This window comes from Rhea pennata, chromosome 7 (genome assembly GCF_028389875.1).
Source record: "Rhea pennata isolate bPtePen1 chromosome 7, bPtePen1.pri, whole genome shotgun sequence".
Classification (NCBI taxonomy): domain Eukaryota; kingdom Metazoa; phylum Chordata; class Aves; order Rheiformes; family Rheidae; genus Rhea; species Rhea pennata.
Window position 1 is genome coordinate 22,186,316 of NC_084669.1, and position 27,023 is coordinate 22,213,338.

Here is a 27,023-nt window from a genome sequence, read left to right on the forward strand (position 1 = left end):
GCAGGCAGGAGAACCAGCCAGCAGAGCAGGGTTGCAGAGTCCCTGGTGAAGGGGCTCAGATAGTCCAGTGATGGGCAGCAGGTCTGGAGTCTCGCTAGAGGGAGAAATCAGCCCTGGAGATAGGGCTGTGTGGGAAGAGCAGGGAGCTCCTCGGGCTGGCAGCCGCCCCAGGTGGAGGATGTGCCGGGAGTAAAGCCTTTTTCCATGCCAGATCGCAGCTGCTGGCGCGCGTGCTGGAGCGGCAGGCCGTGCCAACATGCTGTGCTGTGCTTCTTTATAAGGTCCCTTTTGTTACTGCAGCAGGCAGCGAGCTGGTGCCCCCCCATCGCAGGGGCCATGCAGGTTCCTCAGCTAGTCTCAGATGACCTGAGCAGGGAGGCGGCTGGATATCGCTGGGCAAACTGGTGTGACGGTGCACTGAGCGCTGTGCCCAGCCTGGTGCCCGCCTGTGTGAGGCTGTGGGGTAGAAGGCAGAGGTGGGATGCAGGAGGGTGGAGGGCTGCATGGAGGAAGCAGGGTGACAAGGACAGGATGGAAACATGGAAAGGGGGGACAGCATGGGGAACAGGCGGGTGGCCGCGTGCAGCTTGGTCTGGCTCAGCCATTCCCAGATCAAGGCGTGAAGGGCAGCAGGAGCCAATACTGGCCGGGCAGCGAGGTCAGGGTTTGCAGACAGGGCTTGCGAGGAGCAAGGGTGAGTGGTTTGGGCTGTCACACCGGGCATGTGCCATACATGTGCGCGAGATGTGCACAGAGGGAGGCGAGCGACACTGGGGCACACTCGCATGCTTGGAGATGGGGAGGAACTGGCAAGGGCAGAAGAGGGTGATGCACAGCCAGGGACACGCATGCCCACGTGGAGCCCCACGCGCACACAGGCAAGTGCCTGTTCACAGATGGGCAGGCACGTGCACACCAGGGAGCTGGAAGTGCTCCGTGCTGTGCTGCACACGCGTGTAGCAGGAGTGGTCCTGGCACATGCAGCAGGCACAGAAAAACGCTCGGAGTCACCTACCCGGGGCTCAGGCAGGTGGCTCATGTGTCTGGAGAGCAAGGTGGCTCCCGGTGAGAGCAAGCCCCTTGCTGAGCTAAATTGATGGCCCCAGCCCCCACCTCCCCTCTCCGAGCGCAAAGCCAAGGAGGAGGGGGAGCTGCGGTGAGAGACAGGCAGAGACAGCCACACGCAGGATGAGGAGGGAGGGAGGAAGGGGAGGCAGGCAGGCGCGGAGGCTGCATGGGAGACGATGGGAAGGGGCTGGAGCTGCGGGGCCTAGGCAGGGCGGGAGCGGAGGGGCCGAGCGGCCGAGCCGGGAGCCCGGCGGCATGGAGAGCGAAGGGGAGGAGGCGGAGGCCCAGGGGTGCCAGCCACGCGCGTTACCTCCTGGTAGGGTCCCTGCAGCGCGGGAGAGCCAGGCTCCCCTTGGAGGGCAGCACTAAGGGCCGGGAGGCTCGGCAGCGCCCCGTGCCGCGGGCTGGCTGTCCCTGGCTTGCAGCTATCCCTGTGCGCAAGCTGGGGGTGCCGCGTGGAGCTGCCTGCTTGGCCCGCAGGGTGATGCCAGGCTGGCCTCCAGGCTGGGATCAGGCAGCTGCTCGGGGGCACAGGGGAGCCGCACAGGCTCTGATCGCCCTTGAGGACATAGCTAAGAGCTGCAGGGCCCCGTGGAGAGCCACCTTCCTCGTGGAGGGTACCGGGGCAGGCAGCCCCAGGACCACGCTGAACACACCAGTCAGCTCCGGCAGGGAGGTTGCAGTTCGGATCGTAGGTCCTGGCGCAGAAGAGCTCCTCCATCCTGAGGTCAGTGCCAGAGATCTCTACGTGAAGTGGCCTTTTGCGTCTAGTTTTAATTTCTACTACTGTGGCCCCATGGGTCTCGCTCAAACCCTGTTGACTGGACTTTGCCCAAAGGTCTGAGAGATCCAGATTTCCCTGGATTAATATCATGACATCTCTATCTCTCAAAGAGAAGCTGACCCTTCGCCTGATTGGTGAGTAACCTGATTTTAAGGACCTCGGAGCCTGTTGACTCTAGAAACTGTTCTGAGGGAGGACTCAGATGCCTGCAGAGACAGTCCTTGTCCTCTGCAGAATCTGAGCTGTCCCCTGTGAGAGGGGCCGGTGGGATAGGGGCAAGGGAGAGGATGAGGAGCCACCTCTGAAGAGGGACATGCTGCAAGGGAGGGTCTAGCAGAACAGATTAATTGTTGCTCTCCAGAGGAACAGGATGGAAGAGGGGTGCCATTGCCCAAAGTTAGGTTTTACCTGGCTTTCATAGCAATAGCGTTCGTGGCGGGGAGCTCTGCAGTTGAGTGTTTTGAGGAGCAGCTCAGACAGAGCTGCCAGCGTGAGGAAGGCAAGGCTGTCCTGCCTGTGGTTGGAGGCTGGCCTGGCTGACCTTCAAGTGTCCTCCCAGTCCTAACTTCAATTCTGCTAGGAACGAACCAGCCTAGATCTTGGTGGTCATAAATCAAAGTCGTTCTGCTGAGACCAGTGGAAGAAGCTGCATTTATTTAGCTCAGCCAAAGATCCGGTCTGGTACATTCTTAGCAGTGATATTAGGCGGGCTGGACTCGCTTGGCTGAGGCGTTGTGCATCTAACCATGCATGCGGGGTGTCGGGAATAGAGGGCAGAGTGCTGGTCTGCCCCATGCCTGTGTCCCTCAGGTTTGGACCAAGCTCCCTGCCCTTCCTGGTGCAGGGAGTAAACTGAGTGTCCTGTGGACTTCCTTGCCAAGCAAGTGGCACTTGGATCACAGTTGGGATTTTTGAATTTCCTACAGCAGATGAGTCACTGGGAAATGTATCATGCAGGAGCTGGACAACCCAGGAGCTCAGCAGAGCATCCCCAGCTGAAACCCACTGCCATCTGGCTGAGCCTGTGCCCAGGGATGTATCTTCTTCTCTTCTCTTGGGGAGTAGCGCATTGGGAAGCCACCCTGCAAATATATCTGTGCTAGGAGTGAGAAGTTGGAGGTCAGTCCCCTTGGGAAAGCTTTTCTGAGGTAGTGGCTTATGGCTGCCTCTTGTCCAGGCAAGATTTGTTTGTGATTTCCAACAGTCCCTGAGGGAACATAATGCCAGGTGAGCCTGGGTTCATGGTAGGGGGATGGAGAGTGTCCTGTGGTGACACACTCCATTCCAGCATGGAAGGGTGCTCAGGTCTCCCAGTGGGTCCCAGGCAACCAGTGTGGACAGTACTCCCCACAGCAGGTCTTGGCACTGGGGAGTAGAAAAATTAGACAGAGTATAGACAAGGGATGGTGTGCTTGGCACGGTGCATGGCCCTTGAGGGAATTCCTGCCTATTCCCCGCTTCTTGCCCTTTCCCCTTCCCACCGCTTTGTCTTACCAGAGTCCAAACAGAGCATTTGCTCCCTGTACAAACCACACATGCATTTCCCTCCTTCTTGCCCTGTACACGCTCTGGATGCATGCCCTCAGGTGCAAGGCAGGGGCTTTCTATCAGCTTTTAAACTGTCTCTGTGTGCGCAAGCACTTGCATGCTGTTGAGTGGAGAGTTTGAGCCCATCTCTGGGAGCATCATGTAAGCTTGGAGCCAGGGACTCCCCTGGCCCCAAAACCTAAGCAGACTCAATTCCCTGCTCCAGAGTCTCCTATGAAATAAGGTGAGCCCACTTTACCATCGGCACTCACCACAGGCAAGGCTGGTTGGTGCTGCACTCTCTGGAGCTACTGGACGGGAGCTTGGGCAGTGACAACAACTGTCCCTTGAACTTTGCCACCTTGAGACAAGCCTGGGGGACACCAACCCCTGTGTCACTGAGGTGGCCACATGCATGGGGACCCATTGGCCAGGGTGCCGCACTCCCTGCAGACACCCGACCACCTGCTCCACCTGGGTGGGCCCACTGTGACCCTGCTGTGCCTGTGTGTGTGTCGGTGTAGCTGGGGCTGCCCCACGGCATCCCCGCACGGGGATGGCCGTGTGCCACCCAGACATGAGGGTGCCATGGCAACAGGAAGGGATGGGGCACCTAGCAACTCCCTCCCCCCCCCCCCGGTGGGGGGATGGGGCAGGTGGCATTAACCTGCCCTGCAGGGACACAGGAGCACCCCACACTCGGTCAGGATGGAGCGCAAGAGGGTGACCCCCACCTCAGCACGGCCACCACCACTAGGTAACCCCTCACCATGGGGTGCTGGCACTGGGGCCCAGGATAGCACTGTGTGGGACTGGGGAAGTGTGTGTTGTGTGGGGCTGGAGAAGAGGTGTTTGGCCAGAAAAGAGGGGGGCAGAGCAGAAGGATTTGGGGCTAAGAAGACTGCCTGCAGCCCTTCAGAGGAATCTGGGCCCCCAGGGAGGAGCATTGAGGGCCTGGATAGGGAGCACCCCATCCTGGAGGCAGCGGGAGTGGGGCACCGGGCACGCAGCCTGCCCCTGGCACAAGTGCTACCCCATCTTTGTGCTGAACGTGAGCAGGAGGAGTCAGGAAGGAGCGTTCGTCCCGTGGCACCAGGTCGTGCAGTGGCAATGCTGGAGCTATGTCTCACGGCAGCGTTGGAACTGCTGGTGTCACCAGCCCTAGGCATCTGGGATCTCTAGCAGACAGCTCTGGGATCTCTCCAGAGCTCTCGCTCCAGAGTGTAGCAGACTTGAGTTATTTCCCATCTATCTGAGCCCTTCTCCTGTAGAGCTGGAGCTGGCCATGGCTCAGGCCCTGCTGGCAGAACAACTTTAAGAAGCAAGCTGTGATCCTTGCACACCTATTTCAAGAGGCAAGGCAAGAATTGCAGCCACAGGTTGGGAACCTGCAGGAGGAGGTTGAAGGGCAGAGAAGTTCTTGTAGGGAGCCCATGAGTTGGCGCTTGGTACTTTGCACTAGAGAGGAAAACTGAAGAGCACAGTTTGGGAAGATAGGTCATGGAGAGACCCTCAGAGCTCTAGGTCTGCCGCAGGAGACACCTTGCAGTTACCAGACATGTGGAGATACCATGTGGTTACCAGCCATGAGGCAAGGTCCAAAAGGGTATCAGGATATCAGTGATATTGGCTAAGAGTGAAAAAGTTTTCAGAGTGTGACTGAGCAGCCGCTTGCTCTGGGGTCCAGCTGGACTGTGAGGGAGCAGTGGTGAGGTGGCTTTGGGTTTGGTAGCTCAGCCTGTGGCTGGAGGAGGAACCCTGGAGGTCCCGGGCTGGGAAGGGGACAGCGCCTGAGCCCCTGTGATTGCAGCTTATGAAGAAAATACAGTCACCACAAACCATCTGTGAGTGTCAATTGCTGGGTGGATTCATCTCAGTGTTTCCTGGAAGCAAAAATAGCCCGTAAGCCCTGTTCTTTGGCTAAGGGCACAGCGGCTACATCCGCACAGGGAGATAAGGAGGGACCAAGGTATATGCCCAGGGCTGGTCCAGCAGCACCTGATGTTTCCCTGTCAAGCTCTCCCCAGCACAGTTTTGGCCCTGCCAGCCAGTGCTCCCGGGTGCAGCTGGAGGGTGGCAAGCACCCAGGCCGCTCCAGCGGCACCTTGGGACACATCTGCCCTGTTTGGGGAGGGTAGAGGTTTTAGGCACACGGATGAGAGCTGTTCCAGACGCTTGACTCCAGAGCCACACAGCAGTCTTGGGTCTGTGTTACACAGTGGTTTCACTGTCACAAAATGAAGCTGTGTCTGCCTGGCATTTGGAGGGGTGCCCACAAGGCAGGGTGTGCTGTTCGTACTGACAGTGAACCTGACGGCCTCCTGCCAGGTACAGCCAGAGGCTCCCCTGAGCACACTGGCCCAGGGCTGGGAGGGGGATCCAGGCAGACTCGAAGGCCATGCTCACACCGCTCCCAGGAAGGCCACGTGAGGCCATTGACAGGCTCCATCAGGATGTCTGGAGCCGAGCAGGAGCCAGACCTCCCACTGGGCCACCCATCCAGACCTCACAGCAATCAGCCGCCAGCGCTGGCAAGCTCAGCTCTAGTCCACATCCAGTGCATCTGCTCCAGGACTCACAAGGAGTTGGAGCTGCTTTACTCCAATGGCTCACGGACTCAAGGGTCAGAACAGCTTCCCCAGGTCCTAGCTCATAGTGGATGCTGAGAGGGTGGGAGGAGGCAAGCAAGAGCCCCCTGAAACAGAAAGGACAGCCTTTCCCTGTGATGCTGAGCTTTCCCAAGACACGCTGCATTCCAGCTACAAATGCAGCACAGGAGGCCAGTGCTGAGCAGTGGAGAGGTTTCATCCTTAGTGGAACAAGTGGAGTCTCAAGGAGATTGGATTGTGTAACTGGCTCAGGAGAGTAGGCCTCTTAAAAGTCAATTAGAGACTTTTAAAAATAAATCAGACTGGAACATTGCAAGATCTGCCAGAAAATTTAAGCGAGGTCAGAGTTGCTTAATGTTTATTGTTGATTAGGTTCTACGTACTTTTTGTTGGGATAACTTGTGTGCCGCTGAGTCCGACTGCTTTGGAGGCTCAGCCAAGAGAGCGCTAACGTGGCCTTTTAAGGCAAGATGGGGTGAGAGCTGATGGACAGCCTGAAGAAGACAGTACGCCATGCTGTGAGATGGGAGGCCACATGTTTTCCTTAGTCTGCTCTCTGTGCCTCGGCTTTCTCCTCTGTGAAGTACTTGGAGGTTTGTGGATGGGAAAGGCTAAGGGAAGGAATTATAATATTCTTGTCTTGTGTATAAATTGCACTCAAAGAGGAGCACCAGGAGTTTGTCCAGGTTAAAAATGAGTTCAGATATATAGGACAGCATGTGATGCACGCAGATAGCTGTAGGGCAGGGTGCTCCTTGCAGATGCACACGCAGAGGGAGCTGAAGGATGCCCAGACCCTGAAGGCCGCAGGTACAGGAGGAGCAAACAAGCAGTTCAGAGCATCCTCCCTTGTTGCTGTAGCCCAACAGCAACACCCTTACAGCCTTCGAGTGGGGACGACATCTTCTGTGAAGACCTGGTGAGACAAAATAGCGTGGCAGTTCCAGGACAGTCAGGAGACCTGTGAAGTGCTCTGTAGCCACATTTGCCAGCACAGAGGGGTTGAGGCGGTGGCTGGTGCCAGCAGTTTCCAGGACCAGGACCAAAAGGGTTGGGGTGTGGGTACTACAGAAGTGTGTGCCCTGGCCCTCCAGCACCAAGGATGCTGGAAGTGGGCCTAGCAGTGAGTGTTTGGGATGAGGAAGGAGGTTTCTGCTATAGCTGAGCTTGGCAGAGCCTCAGCCTGCACATGACATGTTATGGCTGCAGGGTCGGGGAGTTTGGGGCAATCCCTCTAAGGCCTTTGGAGTCCATCACAGGACAGGGGTTTGGTGCAGAGCAGAGAGGAGGCCTAAGCTGTGAAGCTAAGTCTCTCCTCTTCCAGCTTCACTGGTTACCTGAGGGACTAGCAGCAGTCTGTTGCCTCCATTTTAGAGGCTGGAAACATAGTTTATGGGCCAGACTCTAGCCTGAGGCTTAGGAGATGTGGGTTCAGTTTCTGACTCTGCTCTCAGCATGCTGGATGACCTTAGACTGGTCATCTGAGCGCTGGTCATCTCACCGCTGCTTTGGTCTCTGCACTTGTAAGAAGGCAAACATGATGGGCCTCCTGGAGAAAAGCTTTTGGAAAGCTCGGAGAGAAAGGCTCTGGCTAATGACAGTGAGAAGCCCCATGATGGCTATGATCTGTCCCCATAGGTGGGCTCAGGTCTAGGCCCATGCAGGCTTTTCCTTTCTAGACTGGGCGGCTGCTTAGACTTACTGGGTGAGTTACCCATTCTCCAGAGTAGATATATGTTGATGGCCATCATGCCTTCTGCTCTGGGTATTTGTCCTACATTTGTCTCCTTCCCTGAGCAGAGTGCTTGACATCCTCAGCCAAGCTTGAGGATAACCACCAAGCATTTCCTCAGTAGGATGTAGGCCTGGAAGGGAGAAAGAGGCTACTAGCAAGAAGTGAGTTAGTGGTAGTACATGTCTGAAATTCAATATGGTCAGCACTCTTGGCCCAGAGCCCTGCTGCAGAGAAGCGCTCACGGGATGAGTCTGTCTGCATCCAGTTTGGAAATGGCTTTAGGTCACTTGGTCCTGTCATAATTCACTGGAACTGTCCTGTCACCTCTTCTCTCTTCCAGCCACATCCCCAAACCTTCCCTTAGGGCCTAGACCCAGCCTCTGATCATCTCTAACCGTTCATAATGCACCCCAGCAGTGAGTAACTGGCCTCCAAAGCAGAGTGAGGAGCCTGGATTTCTAGAGAAGCTGAAAGAGCAGAGGATCTGTTGGCAGACTAACATGAAGTGTGTTTCCATTGCAGCAACCACCCCCTGAGCCAGCTGGTTTCTGACTCAGACTCGGAGATGGACAGCATGGAGCAGCTTGCTCTGGGCAGCACGGACACCCTCTCCAATGGGCACAAAGCTGACCTGGAGGCTGCCAAACGCCTCGCCAAGCGACTCTACAACTTAGATGGCTTTAAAAAAGCAGATGTGGCCCGTCACTTGGGGAAGAAGTACGTGTGGGTATTCACAAGGAACAGCCTGCTCTGCAAGGCTATCATTCCACCCACCTGCCCCACTGGTGCACCCACAGCTGCCCTGTAGGGCACAGGGTTGTCAGAAAATAGCTGGAGGGATCCCAAAGCCCTCTCCCCACAACAGCCTGCCTGTACCAGGTGTTCCCTCTATAGGTCTTAATACCCAAGAGACATGAAGGTTTTGGTACCCTCTACCATGATTGCATCTTGGTGGGGACACCTTCTGCAAGGTGTTAGGGGCACAGGGGACTGGCTCTCTTCTCCAATTTTTCTTACATACTGAATGCTCCATTGGATCTGTGGATGATTCCGCTGAGTTTTGCAGAACTTTGTGGCGTGCTTGTCCTCAGCGCACTTCCCCCAGAACTGCCTTCATTCTCCTGGGGGGTGCCCAGCCTACTGAAATCCACTCCATCCCTCCTCTCCTTGTCATTATCCTGTGGGGACATTGCTGTCCCCATGGTCTAGTCGATCCCACTCTCGCTCCTTCCTTTCTTTTTCAGCAATGAGTTCAGCAAAATGGTGGCAGGGGAATATCTGAAGTTCTTCGTATTCACAGGGATGAGTCTGGACCAAGCTCTCAGGTCAGAATTGTGTGTGTGTGCATGTGTGCGTGTGTCATGGCCACCTGAGATGGTCCCAGCAGATCATACTTTCTGCAGCTCCTCACCCACGCTGAGATCTGCAGGAGGAGGCAGGCCCCACTGCTCCCACCTGGAGATCCCCCCTCTACCTCTTAAATAGAGAGATTCATTTTCCTAGGTGGCTTCCCAGCCACACAACAGAGGGAGAGCATCCCTGGTCTTAGCTCACAGGCCAGTGCAGTTCAGCACTGCTCAAGTTCACCTAGGACAGAGTTGCCAGTCTTTAAGCACAGAGCCTTCAGTGCCAACCTGACCTCGTTTCCCAGTGTAGTGGCTAGTGCCTAACGCCCTGTTGTGCTGGCAGGGTATGATACCATGGGCTTGGAGGGAAGTCCTGCTGCTGCCTGGGAAGGATATAAGAAATCAGGGCTTCACACATCAGACATGGGATCTCCAGGAAGGGACAGAAAGGGCAGTTCCACAGCTGCCCAGACTGGGTTAGAGAGGGCTGTACCTGCAACCAACACTGCTGCTTCTTCAGGTCCTTTCTAAAGGAGCTGGCCTTGATGGGAGAGACACAAGAGCGAGAGCGAGTGCTGGCTCATTTTTCCCAACGTTATTATGAGTGTAATCCCAATGCCATCTCTTCTGAGGGTAAGAAACTCTGTGTGTGTGCACGTGTGTGTGTGCATGTTTCTATGCAAGAGTGTGTTCATAACTTGGAGAAGGGTCTCAAACTGAAATTAGAGAGCAGTCTAAGAGCCTTAGGCAAAAGCCCCTGTTACAGTGATGCCATCATTTCCCTCAGACTACTTCAGGCACTTTAGATAGTTTTGTTAAAACCTGCTCCAGTCTGAGGATGCACAATTAGGGCTCAAACCATCCTTAATTCTGACCTTGAGCAGATTAGCTCCAGAGGCGAGAGAAAGCCCTCCTCACCACATAGACGCAGCTCTCAGATCCATGCCTCAAGGAACAGCCAGGTGAGAAAACTCCGGTGCCTGGCACTCAGCAGGGCCCAGGGAAGCACCCAGATTGTACTATTTTACCTGAATGTTTTACATCTTTGCACCCCTCCTCTGTGTGTTCACATGCTGAAATCTGCCCTGGTTTGGCTCTGTGGGCAGGTGAATTTTTGGCTGTCTGGCTGGAAAAGGGCTGTGTTGTTGCCACTTTGCCCGTGCTAGGAGCTGTGCAATATTAGTTCAGCATCACTGCCTGGCTGAAGGGGCTGCAGGGTTTGTTTGCCCAGTTTGGGGGTCAGCTTTAATTTAATGGCCTCCTATCTACCTGTCTATGTGCTGTGAGCACCATGCTGAATGCTGTGTGTCCCTGTGTGCCCAGGGTGGGAGGAATGGGCTCAGGAGCATCTTGGGCTCACCCAAAGCCCCTGTATCACACCTGACATCCCAAGTGGATAGAGCCCAAACTGCAGGGCAATTCCCAGGGTCTCTGATCACCTGTCCCATGCTTGTGCTGCAGATGGAGCGCACACGCTGACCTGTGCCCTGATGCTGCTCAACACAGATCTTCATGGACATGTAAGTTCCCACTGCTGTCAGCCTGGTCTGTCCCCTGCCCTTTCGATCACCACTGTCCCAAACTGCAGGTCCCAGGGGAAGAGTGAGGACTTCCCAAGGACAGAGCTGGGTAAGCAGGAGGCACAGGGGTTATGCAGTCCACCCTGGTCCCATAGGGGCTGTTCAACCCTGAAGTGTCTGTGGAAGAAAGAGAAGAAAGCCTAAATGAGAGAGAGGAAGCTGGTGAAGAAGAGAATGGGGCTATGAAGGAGACACATTAAGCTGGAAGATTTAGGGGTAGAATGAGGATACAAGACGAAAACGGGCAGGGAGAGGGTGGCAATGAGAATCAGAAACTGGCTGACATGGAGGGAAGGTAGTACTGAACTTTGAGAAAGGAAGGTTTTAAAAATACCTGGAGTCTAAGCAAAGCAGGAGGCTTCCCCACACCTCCAAACGGCCTTCTGGAGACCTGGCTGACTACTCACCTTTTACCAGAGAATGGGGAACTTGTTCCTGGGCTGTGGGAACCTTCTCCAGCCAGCATTAGCCCTCTGGCCCAACAGTAACCTGCCGCATTTCTCTTCCTCGGCTCCCCCAGAACATTGGGAAGAGAATGTCCTGCTCGGATTTCATTGGCAACTTGGAGGGGCTCAACGGAGGCAATGATTTCCCCAAGGAGCTGCTCAAGGTAAATCCAGTTGCTTTCTGTGGTCAGCTGAGCAGCAGGAATGATGAGTTTTGGGTGGGGTCACATGGGTGGCTGCATGCGATGCAATGAATGTGTCCATCCTTGTGCTTGTGTTAAGCTGTTGGAGCTGAGGCAGGAGTAGTGATTTCTCTCCAAGCTTTCCTTGGAGCTGGGCTTTGCTTCTGTGGGAGATTTGTTGCTCTCTGAGGTGGAACAAAGCTATTGCCACTCCCAGGCAACTGTTGCCCAATCAAACGGTCTCAAGGCAACTCCAGGTTTTGAAAGCCTTTCACACACCTCGTGAAAGCTTCATGTGTACATAGGGGAGTCCAACAGGCAGGAAAATGGCGTGCTGAATAACCAAGTAAAGCTGGCTGCGCTGGCCCAGGCTGATTTTGTGGATGTAAGCAATCTAGGAGGGTTTAATAAAGCTGGTGTGGTTACTGCTGCCAAGGTGTTGCAAAGGGCTTGCAAAGTCCCCAAGTGCCCTGCTGTGGCCAGCAAAGCCAGGAAGGGCATGCTAGCCTCCCAGGAGGGCTACAGCTGAGGCAGCCTGGACACCACTGGTGCAGCTAGGGAGAAGGCAGCTCGCCCACGTGTCCCAGTAGGCAAGGACACAGTGCTGAGAGCCTCATACATTGCTGAGGGGACCCAGGATGCCTTGTTTCTCCAGGAGGACATCAGGCTGGGGTCCTGGATGCCGTTGCTGCTCTTGCACAGGCCACACAGCGGAGAAGAGAGGGATGTCTGGGGCAGCTTTCTAGGGGTTGTTTGCCCAGCTGCAGCCAGAGGCTTTATGGCATTGGCAGCACAGTACTTAGTCCTTCCTGGTTCCCTGGAGAGGGCCTTGGAGCACTGGGCCCTGAACCCAAGGTCAGGCCCGGGGAAGAAAGCCATGTCTAGTGGCAGAGGAAACATTTCTGGAGATGTGGGCAAGGCACAGAGATGGGAAGGGTGTGCCAATGGTTAACGCCCTGGAGCTGGAAATTAGCAATGCTTCTGTGACTTGGGAGGGGGGGGTCCTGTCTTTGCTGTGTGACCCAGTTTGAGCCGTCAAGCTTTGCAGGGGGAGGCGTGTCCATGTTCACAGGAGCTGGTGAAGTGCCTCCAAACAGGCTAGAGCAGGGCATGGCGTTAACCACCAAGTGAGGTTGGCCCAGGAGCACCTCCAAGAGGCCGGTCGGAGGAGGGAAAGGGGCCGGTGCATCGGTGGGTGACTGCACCAGGCCACTGGCAGGGGCTGATAATGACAGTGTGAGCTGGCTCCTTCCCAGGTAAGTCACGCTGGGAAGGAAGCAGGGAAGGAAGCCTTCCCCTCCCCACTGCTCCACCGCCTTGCCCATGAACCATGGCCCCCAGTCGCCCTGGCCCCTGCTGGCAGGTGCCCGGCTCTGCTGCGGGGCCTGGCTGTGACGTGGCTGTGGAGGTGCTGACACACAACGGCTTCTCGCGTCTCCAAACTGATGCACACGCACGCCGCTCGCGCGCACTGGAGCAGCAGCCGTGGGAGGGCCTGCGTGGCCCGGCAGGGCTCCGCTCCCTCCGTGGTGTTCGTCATGGAGGTGGCGCTCCCTGAGCACGTCGAGCCTTGACCTGATTGCGTTTCTCTGTCGTGGCCCTTTTCTTTTCCTGACCGTCACAACTAGTGCAGGAGCAGAGTGGTTCAGCTAGTGCGTGTGTGAGAGAAAAATTGCTTGCTGGCTGTAACGTGGGCTCTGGCTGCTGCAAGGCAGCAGTCCCGCGGGTGCCAATGGGGACAGCCTGACCTTGAGGCTAACGCGCAAGCCTAGGAAATGGCTTCCCGGCCCAGCACTGGGGTCTAATCGAGGGTGCACCTGGGGCCAGATGCTTGCTATTTCTGGGCCTTCATTTCTCCATTCTGGGCCCTGGGAATAGTATTAGTTCCCATGGGACCTGCAGGGCAGAAATCATTCATGTTTGTGAAGTGCTACAGTTGGAAAACACTCATGAAGTGAAAAACAGGCTTCCACACGGTGCCAGAAACACTAGTGGGGATTGATAAAAAAAACGTAATGCAGGGTGAAAAGCTGGCTCTGTTTTCAGCCATTTGTGGGCCTATTCCTAGCTGTGTCACTTGCCCCTTCATTAAGGGGTTACCAAGAGCTCTCAATAGGGCTGTCCTCCCTCTCAGCCCACGCTTCTCCAGTAAAAGGAGTTACTCAGAAAAAAAGTCTTATCTAATTTTAAACCGAGCTCCAGAAAAGGCTTTAGGCACCCAAAGTAGAATAGAAACCCCCAAAATGAAGACTCTGAACCTCTGCCCTCCAGTGCTGCTCAGCCCTAAAGCATCCAAAATATGCAGGCTCCTCAATGTGCCACTTTTGAAGCTCCTGGAGTCCTACAGTTGGGTTCATGCATTTCAGGTGCTGTGGCACCCTTGTGTTGTTGCTTTCTCTCTGGGACCTAGCTCATGGGTTAAATTTCCACCCCCAAAAGTACTGGCAGTTTAAACAGGCAATGTTCAAATTATCTTGTCAGATCCCAACCAGTGTGAGACAGGGCAGCAAGTGAGTGCTGGAGAACTAAGCTTTCTGTTAAAGAGGGGCCAGAACGTGTGCGTGGTGTAAGGCAGCATTGCTCCCGGGCGGGGGGTGGCGAGGGGAAGGCTGCAGAGCTGCGCCAGATGAGGAGCAAGCGCATCCCCGCACAGCTCTGCCGGGAACCCGGCAGCGGGGAGGCTGCTCTGCTAAAAATGGACTGTTCCCTCCGCAGCTGCAGTGCTTCGCACAGATGCCTTTCTGCCGCCTCTGTACCAGAGCCGTGCAGGGGAGTGGGAGCAAAAGGCACCTCAGAGGAATGGCATGGGGGGGGGGAGGCTGCAGCTCCTGCATCGCACTCCTCTGCCCTGAGCACCGGTGCCCTCCAGGGCACACGAGGGAGAGCAGGGGGCACAGGGCAGCGCGTTGGGGAAGGTGCTGTTGGCCGGTGCTGGGGAGGGGAGCAGTGAAGGGGGCACAGGGCTGAGGACTTTGCTGCTCCGCAGCAGCCTTTGCTGGGCACAGCAGGAGGAGACCCTTGCTCCCTGCCGCAGGCTTTAGGCTACCTGGTACGTTGGTCTCCTTGCAGGCTCTGCCGGCAGAGAGGTGGGGAAAGCTTCTCCTGCTCCCCTCCCTGCTGCAGCCTGCCCTAGCCCATATAGGATGTCGCCTCCCTGACAAGCCTGGCTCGCGGGCTGTACCTGGGGACCGAGGCTCCTGTGCGAGCGTGCTGCACAGCTGGCCAGCTAATTTTAGCGCTCCAGGAGCACACACTAGGGCTGCAGGGGAGGCGACGTGCTGGCAGGCCTCAGAGGAGCTTCCCAAAGCCCCGGGGTGCCTCATGGGCAGCCCCAGCAGTGCAGAAGGAGGGTGCTGGCGACTCTTCCCACGCCTGTCCAGGAAGCTGGCGCAGGCTGGTAAACCACAGGCATCACAGCTGGTGGCCGCTGCCCTAGAGCACTCACAGTCGGGGGCCTGGGGAGTGGGCACCCAGGGACAGCAGGGGAGCACAACGTGGCTGCGAGGGACACCAAGCCAGCTGTTCCCCGTGGCTCTGGGGAGGGTGTCAGGATGGGTGACCCGCGCGGACCCTGCATGCTCCCGTCGGCTCCAAGTGCAGGGAGTCCCAGGACAAATGCAGCATGACGCCTGAGAGCGGGTGGTGGCTTGAGTCAGACAAGAACTTTGTCTGCACCTAGATAATCCATGCAAACAATCAGTTTTATGCTGAAGAAACCAAAACACCGTGATTTCCCAGTGGAGCACCACATCCCCCTCACGACCCCTTTCTTGCTGTGCCCTTGGCTGGTGCTGCTCCTGGTGCAATGCAGCGATGCATTGCCTTACTGGTGATCAAATACCAGGCCTGGAAACCATTTTCACTAGCGCTGAAGCCTCCCCTGGAGCAGCGAGCTCCGCAGGCAGGGCTGCCTACCTCTCTGCTCAAGGGTGAGGCCTGTCCCTGGGTGGGCTCTCCAGCAGGGGAGGGAGCGAGCTGGGGACATACAGAGCAACGAAGCTGCATGATGCAGTGCTGCAGGACACCCACAACTGCAGGCTTGGTTTTTAACTCCTGTGCCAAAGTGAAAACAACTGCCCGACCAGCAAGGAGAGAGGCAAAGCTGGACATACTAAAGCTGGTAATATTTTGGTTAGCTTCTCTTTAGCCCCGACCTCCCGAGATTTCACTGACTGTTGTTAGTTGTACATTATACTCCAGATGTGGATTTGCCCTTTACATGATTGATCAGTTTGCTGAGCCTTGTATCTTCCCTACCTTCCTTACCCTTACAGCTTAACTTTCTCCTTTGTCGGTGGGTCTTCAGCAATGCAGTGGGGCCAAACCAGACCCTGTTTCTCCCCAGCACTGCCTAGCATTTGCAGGAGTGAGCCAAATTTGTGCTACATTCCAGCCAAGGAGCCTGGAGCATTTCACCGAGTTAATGAATTAAACCTCACAATGCAGTCAGATCCCCTGGGGGAGGAGGGCGGGATCGGCCCCCACTTTACCGCTTGGAGGCACAACCGCAGAGATCAAACGCTCAGAGTGCTGGGTAAGTGATTAGCAGACGTGGGAAGAAAGCCCCGTCTCCCACCTCTGAGCTATAATCACAGGAACGCTTGCTCGGTCTAATCCCCCGAGATACTCTTTCGCCTGCGCTCCTCAGCCACGGTTTCTCCCCAGGAGCGATACCCGGCCTTGCACCTCTGTCTCCCATGGCTCTCCCCGGGGCCCGTGGGCCTCAGGAGCAGCCTGCTCATCCTGGCCCAACATGCCTGATGCGCGCAGCCCAGTGCCCAGGCCCCCTCCCTTGCAAGTGTTGTTCAGTGATGGTGATGCCAAGCGATTACGACACAGTGGAAAATTTCCCCTTCTTTGCTGGCCACATCTCCTGCTCAGTCAAGCCTAAATAGATTAAACATTGATCCTCCTGCTTTCTCCAATGATGCCCAGCCTGCTGGTTCTTCAGGAGCAGCTGGCCAGAGTGTCTATGTCCTGCCCATACCTGACCGAGCAGCTCTAGCTACAGATCTCCCCTTCTGTCCTGGACCCAGAGAAGGGACAGGCAGCAGAGGGAAGTATGGGATGGGCATCAAAGATTGAGGCCCTAAGCCCATCTCTGCCAGACCCAAGTCTCTGGCCACTCTTGCCTCTTTGGAGCTCCTCAGTTCTCACAGCCCAGTCCAGCTCCGGCCGCTGTGCTGAAGCCCATGCAGCTGGCACGGGGCCGGCGGCGCTGCCTGCCCCTGGCCATACTGGGGCAGACTCAGCTGCTCCCGGGGCGCGTGCACGGCGGGCAGCGTCACTGCAGCCCCGCTGCAGGATGCACGCCTGCTTGGCGCCGCGGAGGCTGCTGCCTGACGGCGATGGAAAGCCTCAGAGCCTCGCCAGCCAGGGGACTGCCCCAGGAGGGAGGATCAGACCTGGGGGTTTTGGGACCCTCTGCTGAACGTCACTGGGGGAGGCCTGGTGTGACCCAGTACAGAAGTGGCTCCCTAGTGGGTTCAGGTACACCCTGGTCCCAGGGCACCGCTGTCTAGCTTCTCTGGCTGCCAGCCCTAGGCTGGAGCTCACCAAGTCTCCGAGGTCTCACCACCAGCTCTCCTGCTGCCCCCCACCCTGACGTGTCGGTGAACACGAGGGCCCAGTGGCCCCGCTGCTGCTCTCACTGCAGCTGGCTCGTGAAGCAAAAAGGAGGCAGGATGAGGCCAGCTCGCGCACTGAGGACAGCTCTGACGGCGCGTGGTGCCCGTGCCCAGGGTCACGTCCCGCACACGGGAAGGCGTGACGCTCCTGCCGCCGTGCCAGCCTGCCCTGGCTCCAACGGGCGAGCGGAGCGAGGCCTCCTGGCCACGGAGGCAGCTCCGGGCACCACGCAGATTTGCTAAAACCCCCACTGGGCCAGGAAGTGGGGGCCACCTGGGCCACAGAAGAGTGGCGCAGCACCCGGCGCCTCGGGGCCGCGTTTCACGGGAGCCCACGCAGGCCTCCCGGCGCGGCCCGCTCTGCCCCACTGCGCCGTGGGGCCCGGGGCCGCGCGCGGGGCTCCCGGCGAGCAGATGCGGCAAGGCGCCGGCGGGGCGCGGGGAAAAGGCTGGGAGCGGGGCTCAGCGCCCGGGAGCCCGGCCCCGCACCCCGGCCAGGCCCAGCGCTGCCCACTGGGGCGCTCCCTGCGCTGGGCACCGCGGGCCTGGGGCCGTGGGGCTGTGGGGGCCTGGCGCCGTGGGGGCCTGGCGCCGTGGGGGTCTGGGGACCGTGGGGCCGGGCGGGCGGAGCCCCGCGCTGCCGGGCGACGCCCGCGGCCTCCATCTTGCGCGGGGCGCCGCAGCCCCGCCGCGCCCGCTCGGCCCTGCGCGCCCCTCGGGCCTCGCGGCCGCCGCCCGCGGGCCGAGCCGGGCCGGGCCGGGCCGGGCCGGGCCGGGCGCCGCCGCCGCGGGCCGCCATTGGCTGCGGGCGGGGCGGGGCGGGGCGGGGGCCGCGCCGCCCCCCGGCAGCCGCCGCCGAGCGCTGCCCGGCCCGGCCCGGCTTCAACAGGCGGCGGCGGCGGAGCGGGCCGGGGCCGCAGCGCGGGCAGGGCTGGGCCGGGCCGGGCAGGGCGCCCCCACCCGACCCCCTCCCCGAGCGGAGCGGAGCCGGCGGGCGGCGGCAGGATGATCGGCGTGAACAGCATCAACAGCAGCGCGGGGCGCATGCGGTCCCGCTCCATGTGCTCGGTGCGCTACGGGCGCAACTACCGCGGCGTGGAGACCTTCTGCTACGGCTGGCCGCAGCGCTCCCGCACGCTCAAGCCGGTGCTCTACACCGACCTGGTGGTGAGCCGCCTCCAGAGCCGCCGCAAGAAGAAGCCGGTAAGGGCCGGGGCGGCGGCGGCGCGGGGCTGTGCAGCGCCGAGCGCAGCGGCGGGCGGGGGGCGGGCGCCGCTCGCCCCGCTCCCGCCGCTGCCCGGCTCGCCGCCCCGCGGGGCGAGGGGAGGCGCGGGCAGTGCGCGGCCGGCGGCTGCTCGGCGCGGGCCGGCGTCGCTCTGGGGGGTCTCGGGTCCCGGCGGCGCGGGGGGGGACGCCGCCCCGGGCGGGGGGGCCGGGCCGGGCCGGGCCGGGCGGGCCGCGGCAGCAGCGGGCCCGCGGGCGGCCGCTGCGCGAGGGGCGCCGCGGGGAGGCCGCGGAGCGCCGGGCGGGGGGTGCAGCCCTTCCCTTCCCCTCCGCCCGCTCCTGCCGCCTGCCGCGGGGCTGACGGTGGCGCACGGGACGCCGTGCCCACCGCAGCCCTGACGAAGGGGAGGGAAGTCTGGCTGCCCCCGAGCCGCCCTGCTCCTCTGGGCTGACGCAGGAGCCTGCAGCGCGGTAGCGGGGGGCGGACGGGGGCCCCTCGTTCCGCTCCTGCGGCACCCGCGCCGGGGGGGCGGAAGGGGGCACGGGTGGCGGGGGGCGGACGGCGGCAGGGGGCTGCTGCCAAGGCGAATAAGGGACCTGGCGTAGGTAGGGCCGGGGCCGCCCGCCCTGGCGGAGGCCCCGGTCTGACAGCGCCGCTCGTCGCGTCGCAGCCGGGGGGGTCCGACTGCCTGAGGGGCAGACGAGGCTTTGCGGCTGGGCGCAGGGAAAGGCTTCTGCCGAGGAAAAGTTAGGGAAAGCCGCTGCCTGAGCTCCCCTGTTGAAACGCTGCCGGGCACGGAGAAAGGAGGAAGATCTGCAGGGAGGGTGCTTTGTAGCTGTGAAGTCTCTTTTGCAAAATGTCACACGGCCGTGACTTTTCTCCGTGCTGGCAGGAAGAGGAGGAATCTTGATCCGCACAGGGCAGCTTGCAGCTCTGGGAGCTGGATATTACGTTGCTAAGCTCAAGAACCAGCACCCTGGAAAAGGGACTGGTCGCTTCTGTAATGCGTCCGTAACAATCGTGGTCTTTACCAGAGGAACCTCAGAAAGGGTTAACCCTCTCTGCTCCATGCCTGAATTCCTGCCTTAGCCCAGCATGTCCAGCACAGAGGAGAGTTACAGCCCCCAGTTCAGTCCTGTCTGTGCCAAAGCTACTTAGAGGATTGCTTACTGCCTGTGCTCCCCCCCCCCCAAAAAAGCCCTGAATCTCCCCCAGGCAGCTTCCCTGGGCTCTACTTCTGTGATGGCACCAAGGCTGGGGCAGAGGGTGAGACACTTCTTACTTCTTGCCCAGCACAGCGCATCCACCCCTCCTGGAAACGTTTGTAAGAGCAGGAGTTGGAGAGCTGCCATCAGCCCTCTTTCAGGAGGGAAGGCGCGGAAGAAAGAGGTCATTCGTTCGGTTAGAAGTCCCCTCGGGACAGTGTGTTGCTGGGTCCCTGGTGCTGCTCATGGCTAGGGCATGGCTGGCTCCCTCGCCCGGCGTGCTGCAGCGGTGAGCTCACAGCCCTGTGATGACAAACAGACCTGCGCTTGGGATCAATCTTGGTGGCACAGGGCCAGCCCTCTGCCCTGCTTTCTCTCGGGCAGCCCTTGCAAATTCAGAGATGTCGAGGAGTGCCAGCCTTTTGCTCCTTGGGAGTTCAGAGAGCAGTGACAGCCTGGAGAGTAAGCTGAGCTGCGAGGTCGTTGCCTCTGGCCCCTACTGATGCAGCTGTTGAGAGTTTGCGTTCAGGAGCCCAGACAGTTCAGTCTGCCCCATCAAAAAGAGTTATTGAGCCAAAAAGCGGGGAGGTCAGTGGACAGACAGAGAGCAGTACTGCTGGGGGGGACAGAAAAGCAGGGACAGAGTTTGCAGTTGCGGTGCATCTCCTCAGCTAGGAGTTGGACTGAGACCACCAGATTCGTTCTGTAGAAGGCTTCAAACAGCTGTCAGTTGGGGATGGCGTTTGGCCAAGCAAAGTTTTGGCAAGATTTAAATGTAGATGTAAAATTTTGTATTGCCTGCTCCCCCTGCCCTCCTCAGCCCTCGTATTTGTCTCTTGGGGTCCCTGGCCGCACAGAGCGCCGGCCAGCCCGCTTCCCAGTGCCCCGTTTCTGGGGTGACGGTGCTTTCCAGCCTCTGCCCTCAGCAGGCCTGGGTGATGCCGTCAGTGCTTGTGACGGGGCTGCTCAAACCTTTTGAAGCTGCAAGGCAGTTTGTCCTTTGAAGCGCTCGTAGACAGCGCCGGAGCCCAGGTTTTTATAGTGTTTTGCTCTGCTGGGCTGTTCTCCGGCACTGTGCAGACGTCGCTTTCATTCAGAATTACTCCCCAGGCGTTTCCTGGCATCAGCTCTTCCACTCTGCGTTTTAGCAGAATCCCTCCCACAAGCCTGGCACGGGGCTGTGATCCAGGAGGCCTCCCTCCCCTCCAGCACAGCACGGCTCTCTACACATCTCCCTCTGCCCCCCAAACTCTGGGCTTGGCCGGTTCCCGTCCCCATTCCTCGGCGTAGAGAGCTGACCTCCGTGTACAGTCACTGGAACAGCTCGGATCCAAGCTGCCATGTGCCGTTCTGCCAGCAGCTGCTCCGGCCCGTGTAGCACCCTGGCCCAAGTGATTATTCCCAGCTCTGTCTGCGGAGCTTTTCTGCGGTTCCCGTGTTTTCAGTCTCCACCTCTCTGTGCCGTTTTTCCAGTCTCTTTGTTTCTGTTGCTTTGCAGGCTCTGCTGAACCCCCCTCAGTGAGTAAGATCCCTTCCCTTCTGTTACGCATGATGATTCCTTGCCGTAAACGTTGTTTTTCAAAGGCCTGGTTCTCTCTCCTGCTCTTTTTCCATGACTAGGTTATATTTTGCAGGACTTTGGTTCCTTTTTTTCCCCAGGCTGCTCTGTAGATATCTCTGTAACTGTGCTCGTCTGGCACTCTCGCTGCCAGACTGCCAGCGGGTCCCTCCTTCCCAGCCCTCAGCCTCCCGCTCCTCGGGGGCCAGGGCTGCATAAATGGGGCCCAGGGCTCATCTCCTCTCAGGTGCTGAGGCTGTATGCTTTTCACGAGTCTTGTGTCTTCTCAGCAGACAACTGAACCCTGTTCCTCATCTGCAGATAGGGAAGACCCCTTTCCTCTTCCAAAAAACAAATTGGTGTTGAGCCAGCATCTCACTGACCAGGAAATACATAATGAGCCTTGTCCCTGCTCCACTCTAGTTGGCTGCATCTCCCATGTGGAGTGATGGACTTGTCTTGCTCGGGCACTGTTTGGGCTTGTCTGCTGGCTGGGTTTCCCAGGTGTCTGCACGCCTGCAGTTGTACTTTCTCAGCCATCAGCAAGATCTCTCACCAGCAGTCTCTGGCCAAGTGATGAATGTTGACAGCTGCCCGAACAGTCTGTGCAAAACTCAATTATTCTCCTCCAAGGATGATGTCTTGCAGATCTGTCAAGCTCCTTGATCTCAAGTCCTCTGCAAGCTCTGGTCTGAAACCCTCTCTCCAGCCTCCCTTGCTGCAGAGCCAAGCTGAGTGCCCGTGGCTTGCACCCAGCTCGGGCTTGGGCAGAGCTGGGAACTGGGCTCTAGACTGTCTATCTGCAAAGGGACTTTTAGCTTCTTTCTGTGCTGAAACATGGACACTACACTCTGCCTAGCTGAACTCTGCAAGCATTTGGGCCAGTAGGGAAGCTCAGGGAATTTCAGAGATGCTGGAGAAATTTGATGTGTGCGGGGTAGGCTGTAACTACCCAGAGCGGCAGTTGCCCAATAGTATCCAAACGCCCATCCTGCCTGGAAAAGCCAAAAGCTCTTTTGTGGGCTGCATGAATGACAGTGCAGTGGTGCCTTTGCAAATCCCATGTAGAGCAGAGACTTGGTGCCAGGCTTAAGAGCCAGTGCCCTGCAAAAGTCATGCTCAGAGGGAGTCTGGAGGTTGTCTCAGCCTGAAGAGTACTTCTATGGAGCACCCATATTCTGATAACTCAGGAAAACAGATATTTTTTTGCAGAGGTGGGGAGGGGGATTTGTGTTGGGTTGTTTGCTGTGTGGTTGCTGTGTGAGGCTCATCCCGCAGGCCAAGATCCTGCAGAGCGAGGTGCTGTGTGCGTGTGCACCACCAACGCCCTGGCGCAGAGGCTTTCTCTCCTTCTGTGGCCCCACCGCTGTTCCTTTGGGTCTTCTGTCTTGGGGGCACCAGAGCTGCCTGGAGCAGGAGACCCCAAGCCTGGTGTGGCTGACTGTGGTGCTTGGGCCAGTGCCTGAGTCTGAGAGCATCCTGGGGTGCTGGGTCAGGGTTACATGCATAGTCCTCCCTACATGCGTTTCCGCAGCTCCGTGCACACCCGGTGTCTGAGAAGGGGCACAGGTTTGGGCAGCCTGCTCAGGCCTTGGGACAGATGACAGATGTGGTATCAGGTGAGAGACTGAGTCTTTTCCAAGTTCACGCAGCAAGCAGTGAATGTTGTAAGGCCCATGGCCTCGTTGCAGTCCGTGGGTGCTAGAGCCTCCCTCTTCCCCGGGGCTGTCCCTGGCCAATGCAAATCGTGAGATGTGTGCTGCCTGGCCGGAGCAGGGAGCTCCTCCTGGAGCAGGGAGAGGATGACATCTCTCTCTCAGGCTTGGGAACGCTTGGCAAAAGGCACCTTTGTGCCTCCGTCATGGGCAGACACGTAAGACGGGATGCCGTAAGCAGCGCCCAGCGCGGTGCCCCAGTCGACTGTGGGGTTGCACGTTCCGTGGTGCTGGGCAGAAGGTGGCTGTGGGTACCTTACCGGGGTACCTCGCCGCCCAGCGCCTCCGAGCCAGCCGGGCGCGCTCCCGGCGTCCCCCGGAGCGGCCTCCCCATCTGCCAGCGGCACCGTGCGACCAGCTCCGAGTGTCTGCTGTGGCCGCCTCGGGCCGAAGGGTCCTCGTCCCGGCGTGCGTGGGGCCCTCCCTGCGGCGGGCTGCGGGCCCCGCTGCTCCCCGCGCCTCACCCCGGCTCCCATCTCTCCGCAGGGGCTGTACGGCTCCATCAAGAACGAGAAGCTGCAGTGGGCCATGTGAGTATCCCTGCCCGGGGGGCTGCTGGTGCGGCCGGGCCGACGCGCCGAGAGCCCACCAGGGCCGGGGCGAGGGAGCGCCGGCGAGCTCGGCCCATTGGGCGCGGAGGCCGCGGCGGTGCCGGCCCCGCAGCTGCCAGCTCGCGCAGCAGGAGCGGCAGCGCCCGCGCTGCGGGATTAATCAGCCCGGTGCTAACGCCAGCGCCGAGCCCGTGCGCTCGGGCCGCTGCCATGGAGACGGCCGCGGATGCTGAGGGTTTAATTAGCAGCGAGCGCTTATGAGCAAAGGGGGAGGGGGGGGGGACAGCAGCTCCGCGCTGCCGCCACGCCGTGCCGGGGTGGGGGAGGCGGCACCGACGCAGCCCGCGCGGCCCGCCGGGGCCCCACGCTGGGGGCAGAGCGCGGGCCTGCGTCCAGCTCGTGCACGCAGCCGCCGTTCCCGGCACCTTCGTGCCCCCGGTGCCGCTCGAGGCGGCCCCGCTGCGTGCCCCACGTGCCCCCTTCGCTGGCTGGCTCTGCGCCCCGGGCCCAGCGGCTGGCCCAGGTGAGGCTGCTGCGAGCGGGTGTCCCCTAGAGCTTGCTCCCTCTAGCCCGCCGTCCTGCCAGCCATGGCCCGGACACCCACGTGCCTCCTTCTTTTCGAGGGGCCAGGCAGCACCAGAGCTGCCAGGCCGGCGGCCCCCTCCCGAAGGCACAGCAGTGACGGGAAACGCCCCCACCTGGTCTGCTGCTCCCTTCGGGAGCCAGGCCCAAAAAAGGCCTGGCAAGGAGGAGGCAGGGTGTTTGCTGGCCCCAGCCAGGTTAACAGACTCTTTCCTATCCTCACGGACCTCACTGTACTGGGCAGAGATGAAGAGGAGCTGAGAAAGTCCCTCTCAGAGCTGGCTGACCCCAACCCCAAGTCCATCAAACGCATCAGCAGCTGCAGTAACCCCTTCCTGGACTTCTCACAAGACCCCAGCATCGCCACCTACAAGCACGGACTGTTAGTGCGCAAGATCCATGCTGATCCCGACTGCAAGAAAAGTAGGTGCCTGGGGCCCCCACGAGAGGGACTCGCTGGGGGGTGGGGGAGAGCTCCAGAAGCTGTCACCGTGGGAGCAGGGCAAGAGTCACAACACTACATCCGAAGGCGTTGAGCATCAAGGCAGCCTCCAGCAGCTACCCCCCACCTCCCTCGTGCCTGTCACGCTGCGACAGGCACCCAACAGCCTCCCCTGCCTGTCCGCCCTGATGAAGCTGGGCAGAGGCTGACGGCAGTGGGCAGGAGCTGCAGGACCCCGTGGCCGGGCCTGGTGTGTCCCCTGCCCATGGCGCTGGGAAGGCTGGCAGGCGAGGAGGTGCCGCGGCTCTCCGGGGGGCCCGGCCTCGCGGCGGGATAGGGAGAGCAAAGGAGGGCGTCCCGTGGTGCCGCAGCCGCGTCGCACCGCAGGCTGTGGCTGGCTGGGCGCTGCCAGGCGCGTTCCCGATGTGCGCTGCGAAATCCTCGCTAAGCCCCAGCTGTTTAATGCCTCCTTGATCTGATTAGATGCTGCCGCCCGCCGAAGGCAGCGTTACCTGGCGGGCAGCACCACCTTGCCCCAGCCCCTCTGAGCACAGAGCGGGGCGGCGCGGGCGAGCAGCGAGGCGTTGAGCGCAGCGGCCCCGGCCCCAGGAGGCAGCGCGCAGCCCCCCGCCCCGCAGCACCATCTGCCAGCGCGCGGCCGACGTGGGCTCAGGTGCATGGGGACAGTCCGGGCGCGCAGCCCGTCCCCGGGGTGCGATGACGTGCAGCGCGGCAGAGCACGTTGGAGGAGGAGGGGTGGTGCTGACTTGCGCTGCCCAGCCCCGGGGCTGATGTCTCGGTTGCTCTGTTTTCCCTGGCAGCCCCCCGCGGCAAGCGCGGCTGGAAGCCGTTCCACGCCATCCTGAAGGGGATGATTCTCTACCTGCAGAAGGTAGGGAGCAGCAGGGTGCCCCATCCTGGGACAGGCGACAGGGTCCCGGCAGAGGACCCTCCCCAACCTGGGCTTTGTCCGAGGTTGGTCCTTGTGGCTGCTGGAGAGCAGAGAGGGGGCTCCCAAGTACAGTGTCACAAATCCCATCATAGAGACTCAGCAACATGCTCTCCAGAGCCAGAGACCTGCCCAGTTTTGGGTGGTGAAAGCAGCTGCTGGCCAAGGGCCCTGCCTGTTCAGGCTTTGCTGGGGGCCTGGGGAGAGGCGGCACTGTGCGCCTTTGACCTGCGGAGCTTGGGCTGCAAATCTATTCTCATGTGGACACACTGCCCAGGCATAGAGAAGTGGGGAAGAGCCACAACCCTCATTTTACCAAGCCCAGGGACCTGAGCCGTACAGCCCATCTCCTCCTCTAGCAGCCCCACAAGCTGGAGGCAAGCCTGTGGCAATGCATGGGCAGGGCAGCCTGCACAGCTGCTTCTCCATCAGGCCTGCAGCAGCCTGGTGGGGGCGGAGATCACTGCCTCGTCGCTGGCAGAGCTGCCAGTGTGCAGTGTGTGTGCTAGCCTACAGTCCTGGTGACTGTGGAGTTGAATCCCAGTGAGGAGCATCCTTAAGGTGGCCCTGAAATGCTCCCTGACTTTCAGGAGGAGTATAAGCCAGGGAAAGCACTGGCAGAGGAGGAGTTGAAGAACGCTATTAGCATCCACCACTCGCTTGCCACACGAGCATCTGACTACAGCAAGAGACCCAATGTCTTCTACCTCAGGACAGCTGACTGGAGGGTCTTCCTCTTCCAAGCACAGTGAGTAACCCCAGGGCTGCTGGGGGAGAGGGGCTCAACAAGACAGGCTGTGGCATGGAGGCCTGGTGGAGCCACCAAACTGATCCTTGCTCATCAAGCTGTGGACAGGTGGGTGGGAAGGGGCTTAGCACCCCATTGCTTCTCCTGTTCTGGCCCTTTCTAGAGAAGAGGGGGGGAACCAATGTCAGCTTTGCCCAGCTCATGTCCTCCTCCCTCCCTCTTATAAGCTCAGAGTGAATTGAGCTGGTGAGTCACTGGGTGCGGAGGTCCTAGGTGCCAAAGCTAGGCAGAGCCAGGCCTATGGGGACCACCAGTTCCTGTACAGGGCAAGTCCATCTGGCTTTGAAGGGCTAGGGTCGGCATGAGACTGGAAAAGCAGGCAGGAAGGCTATTGCTGTTTAGGGCCCTTCTCTTAGTGTTTTGGCCTTTCCCTGCAGGAACCCTGAACAGATGCACTCCTGGATCACACGCATCAATGTGGTGGCAGCGATGTTCTCCGCGCCTCCCTTCCCCGCAGCCATTGGCTCCCAGAAGAAGTTCAGCCGCCCGCTGCTGCCCTCCTCCTGCACGAGGCTGTCGCAGGTAGGCCAGGCGCTGTGGCAGCAGTCAGGGTCGCGGCTGGGAGCAAGGGGTCTAGGAGAGACTCCCTGTGCCAGCGGAGGGAGGCAGCTGAGGGAGCTGGAGGTGGCAAAGGCTGCAGCAGAACCCACCGAGCTCAAGAGGGGATCTTGTGGCAGCAGGGGAAAGCTCGCAGCTGCTGGCTGCGGAAATGCTGGTCCAGGCCTGTAGAGGGACCTGCGTTAGGCTGCAGCCCTGCTGCCTCCACACTCGGGTGAAAGGGAGAGGGCACCAAGAGCCACCAAAGCAGGGACAGCTGATGGAGTCAACAATGCAGAGGGCTTTCCCCACTGCCCTCTGACCTATGGCCCTCCCTGCTACAGGGTGCTGCTACATCCAGGACCTTGAAAGGAGGCTGGAAGGGGGGATTAGCAGGCTCTCACTCATGCCAGTGCGGTTATTCATAGAGCAGAAAGGATTTAAAAAATAACCTAGTTCTAAAGAGGATTAAATTCTTTGGCTTTAAGACTGCAGCCAGCCCACCAAGCAGCAGTTCCCCTAAGGGCCTGTGCTTTTGCCAGCTACT

General features: G+C 59.4%; 1 protein-coding gene across 2 annotated transcripts in view; it reads left to right on the top strand.

The window, feature by feature from the left end:
• Nucleotides 1–27,023, top strand: part of PSD (pleckstrin and Sec7 domain containing) — a 45,913-nt gene that overhangs the window by 15,939 nt on the left and 2,951 nt on the right. For both annotated transcript variants that reach the window (XM_062580153.1, XM_062580154.1), the window contains exons 6-15: nt 8,246–8,440; nt 8,968–9,048; nt 9,590–9,702; nt 10,531–10,589; nt 11,170–11,259; nt 23,094–23,137; nt 23,985–24,163; nt 25,004–25,074; nt 25,722–25,879; nt 26,317–26,461. In XM_062580153.1, the coding sequence (XP_062436137.1) occupies nt 8,246–8,440; nt 8,968–9,048; nt 9,590–9,702; nt 10,531–10,589; nt 11,170–11,259; nt 23,094–23,137; nt 23,985–24,163; nt 25,004–25,074; nt 25,722–25,879; nt 26,317–26,461 (1,135 nt within the window). The remainder of the gene's footprint in view (nt 1–8,245; nt 8,441–8,967; nt 9,049–9,589; nt 9,703–10,530; nt 10,590–11,169; nt 11,260–23,093; nt 23,138–23,984; nt 24,164–25,003; nt 25,075–25,721; nt 25,880–26,316; nt 26,462–27,023) is intronic.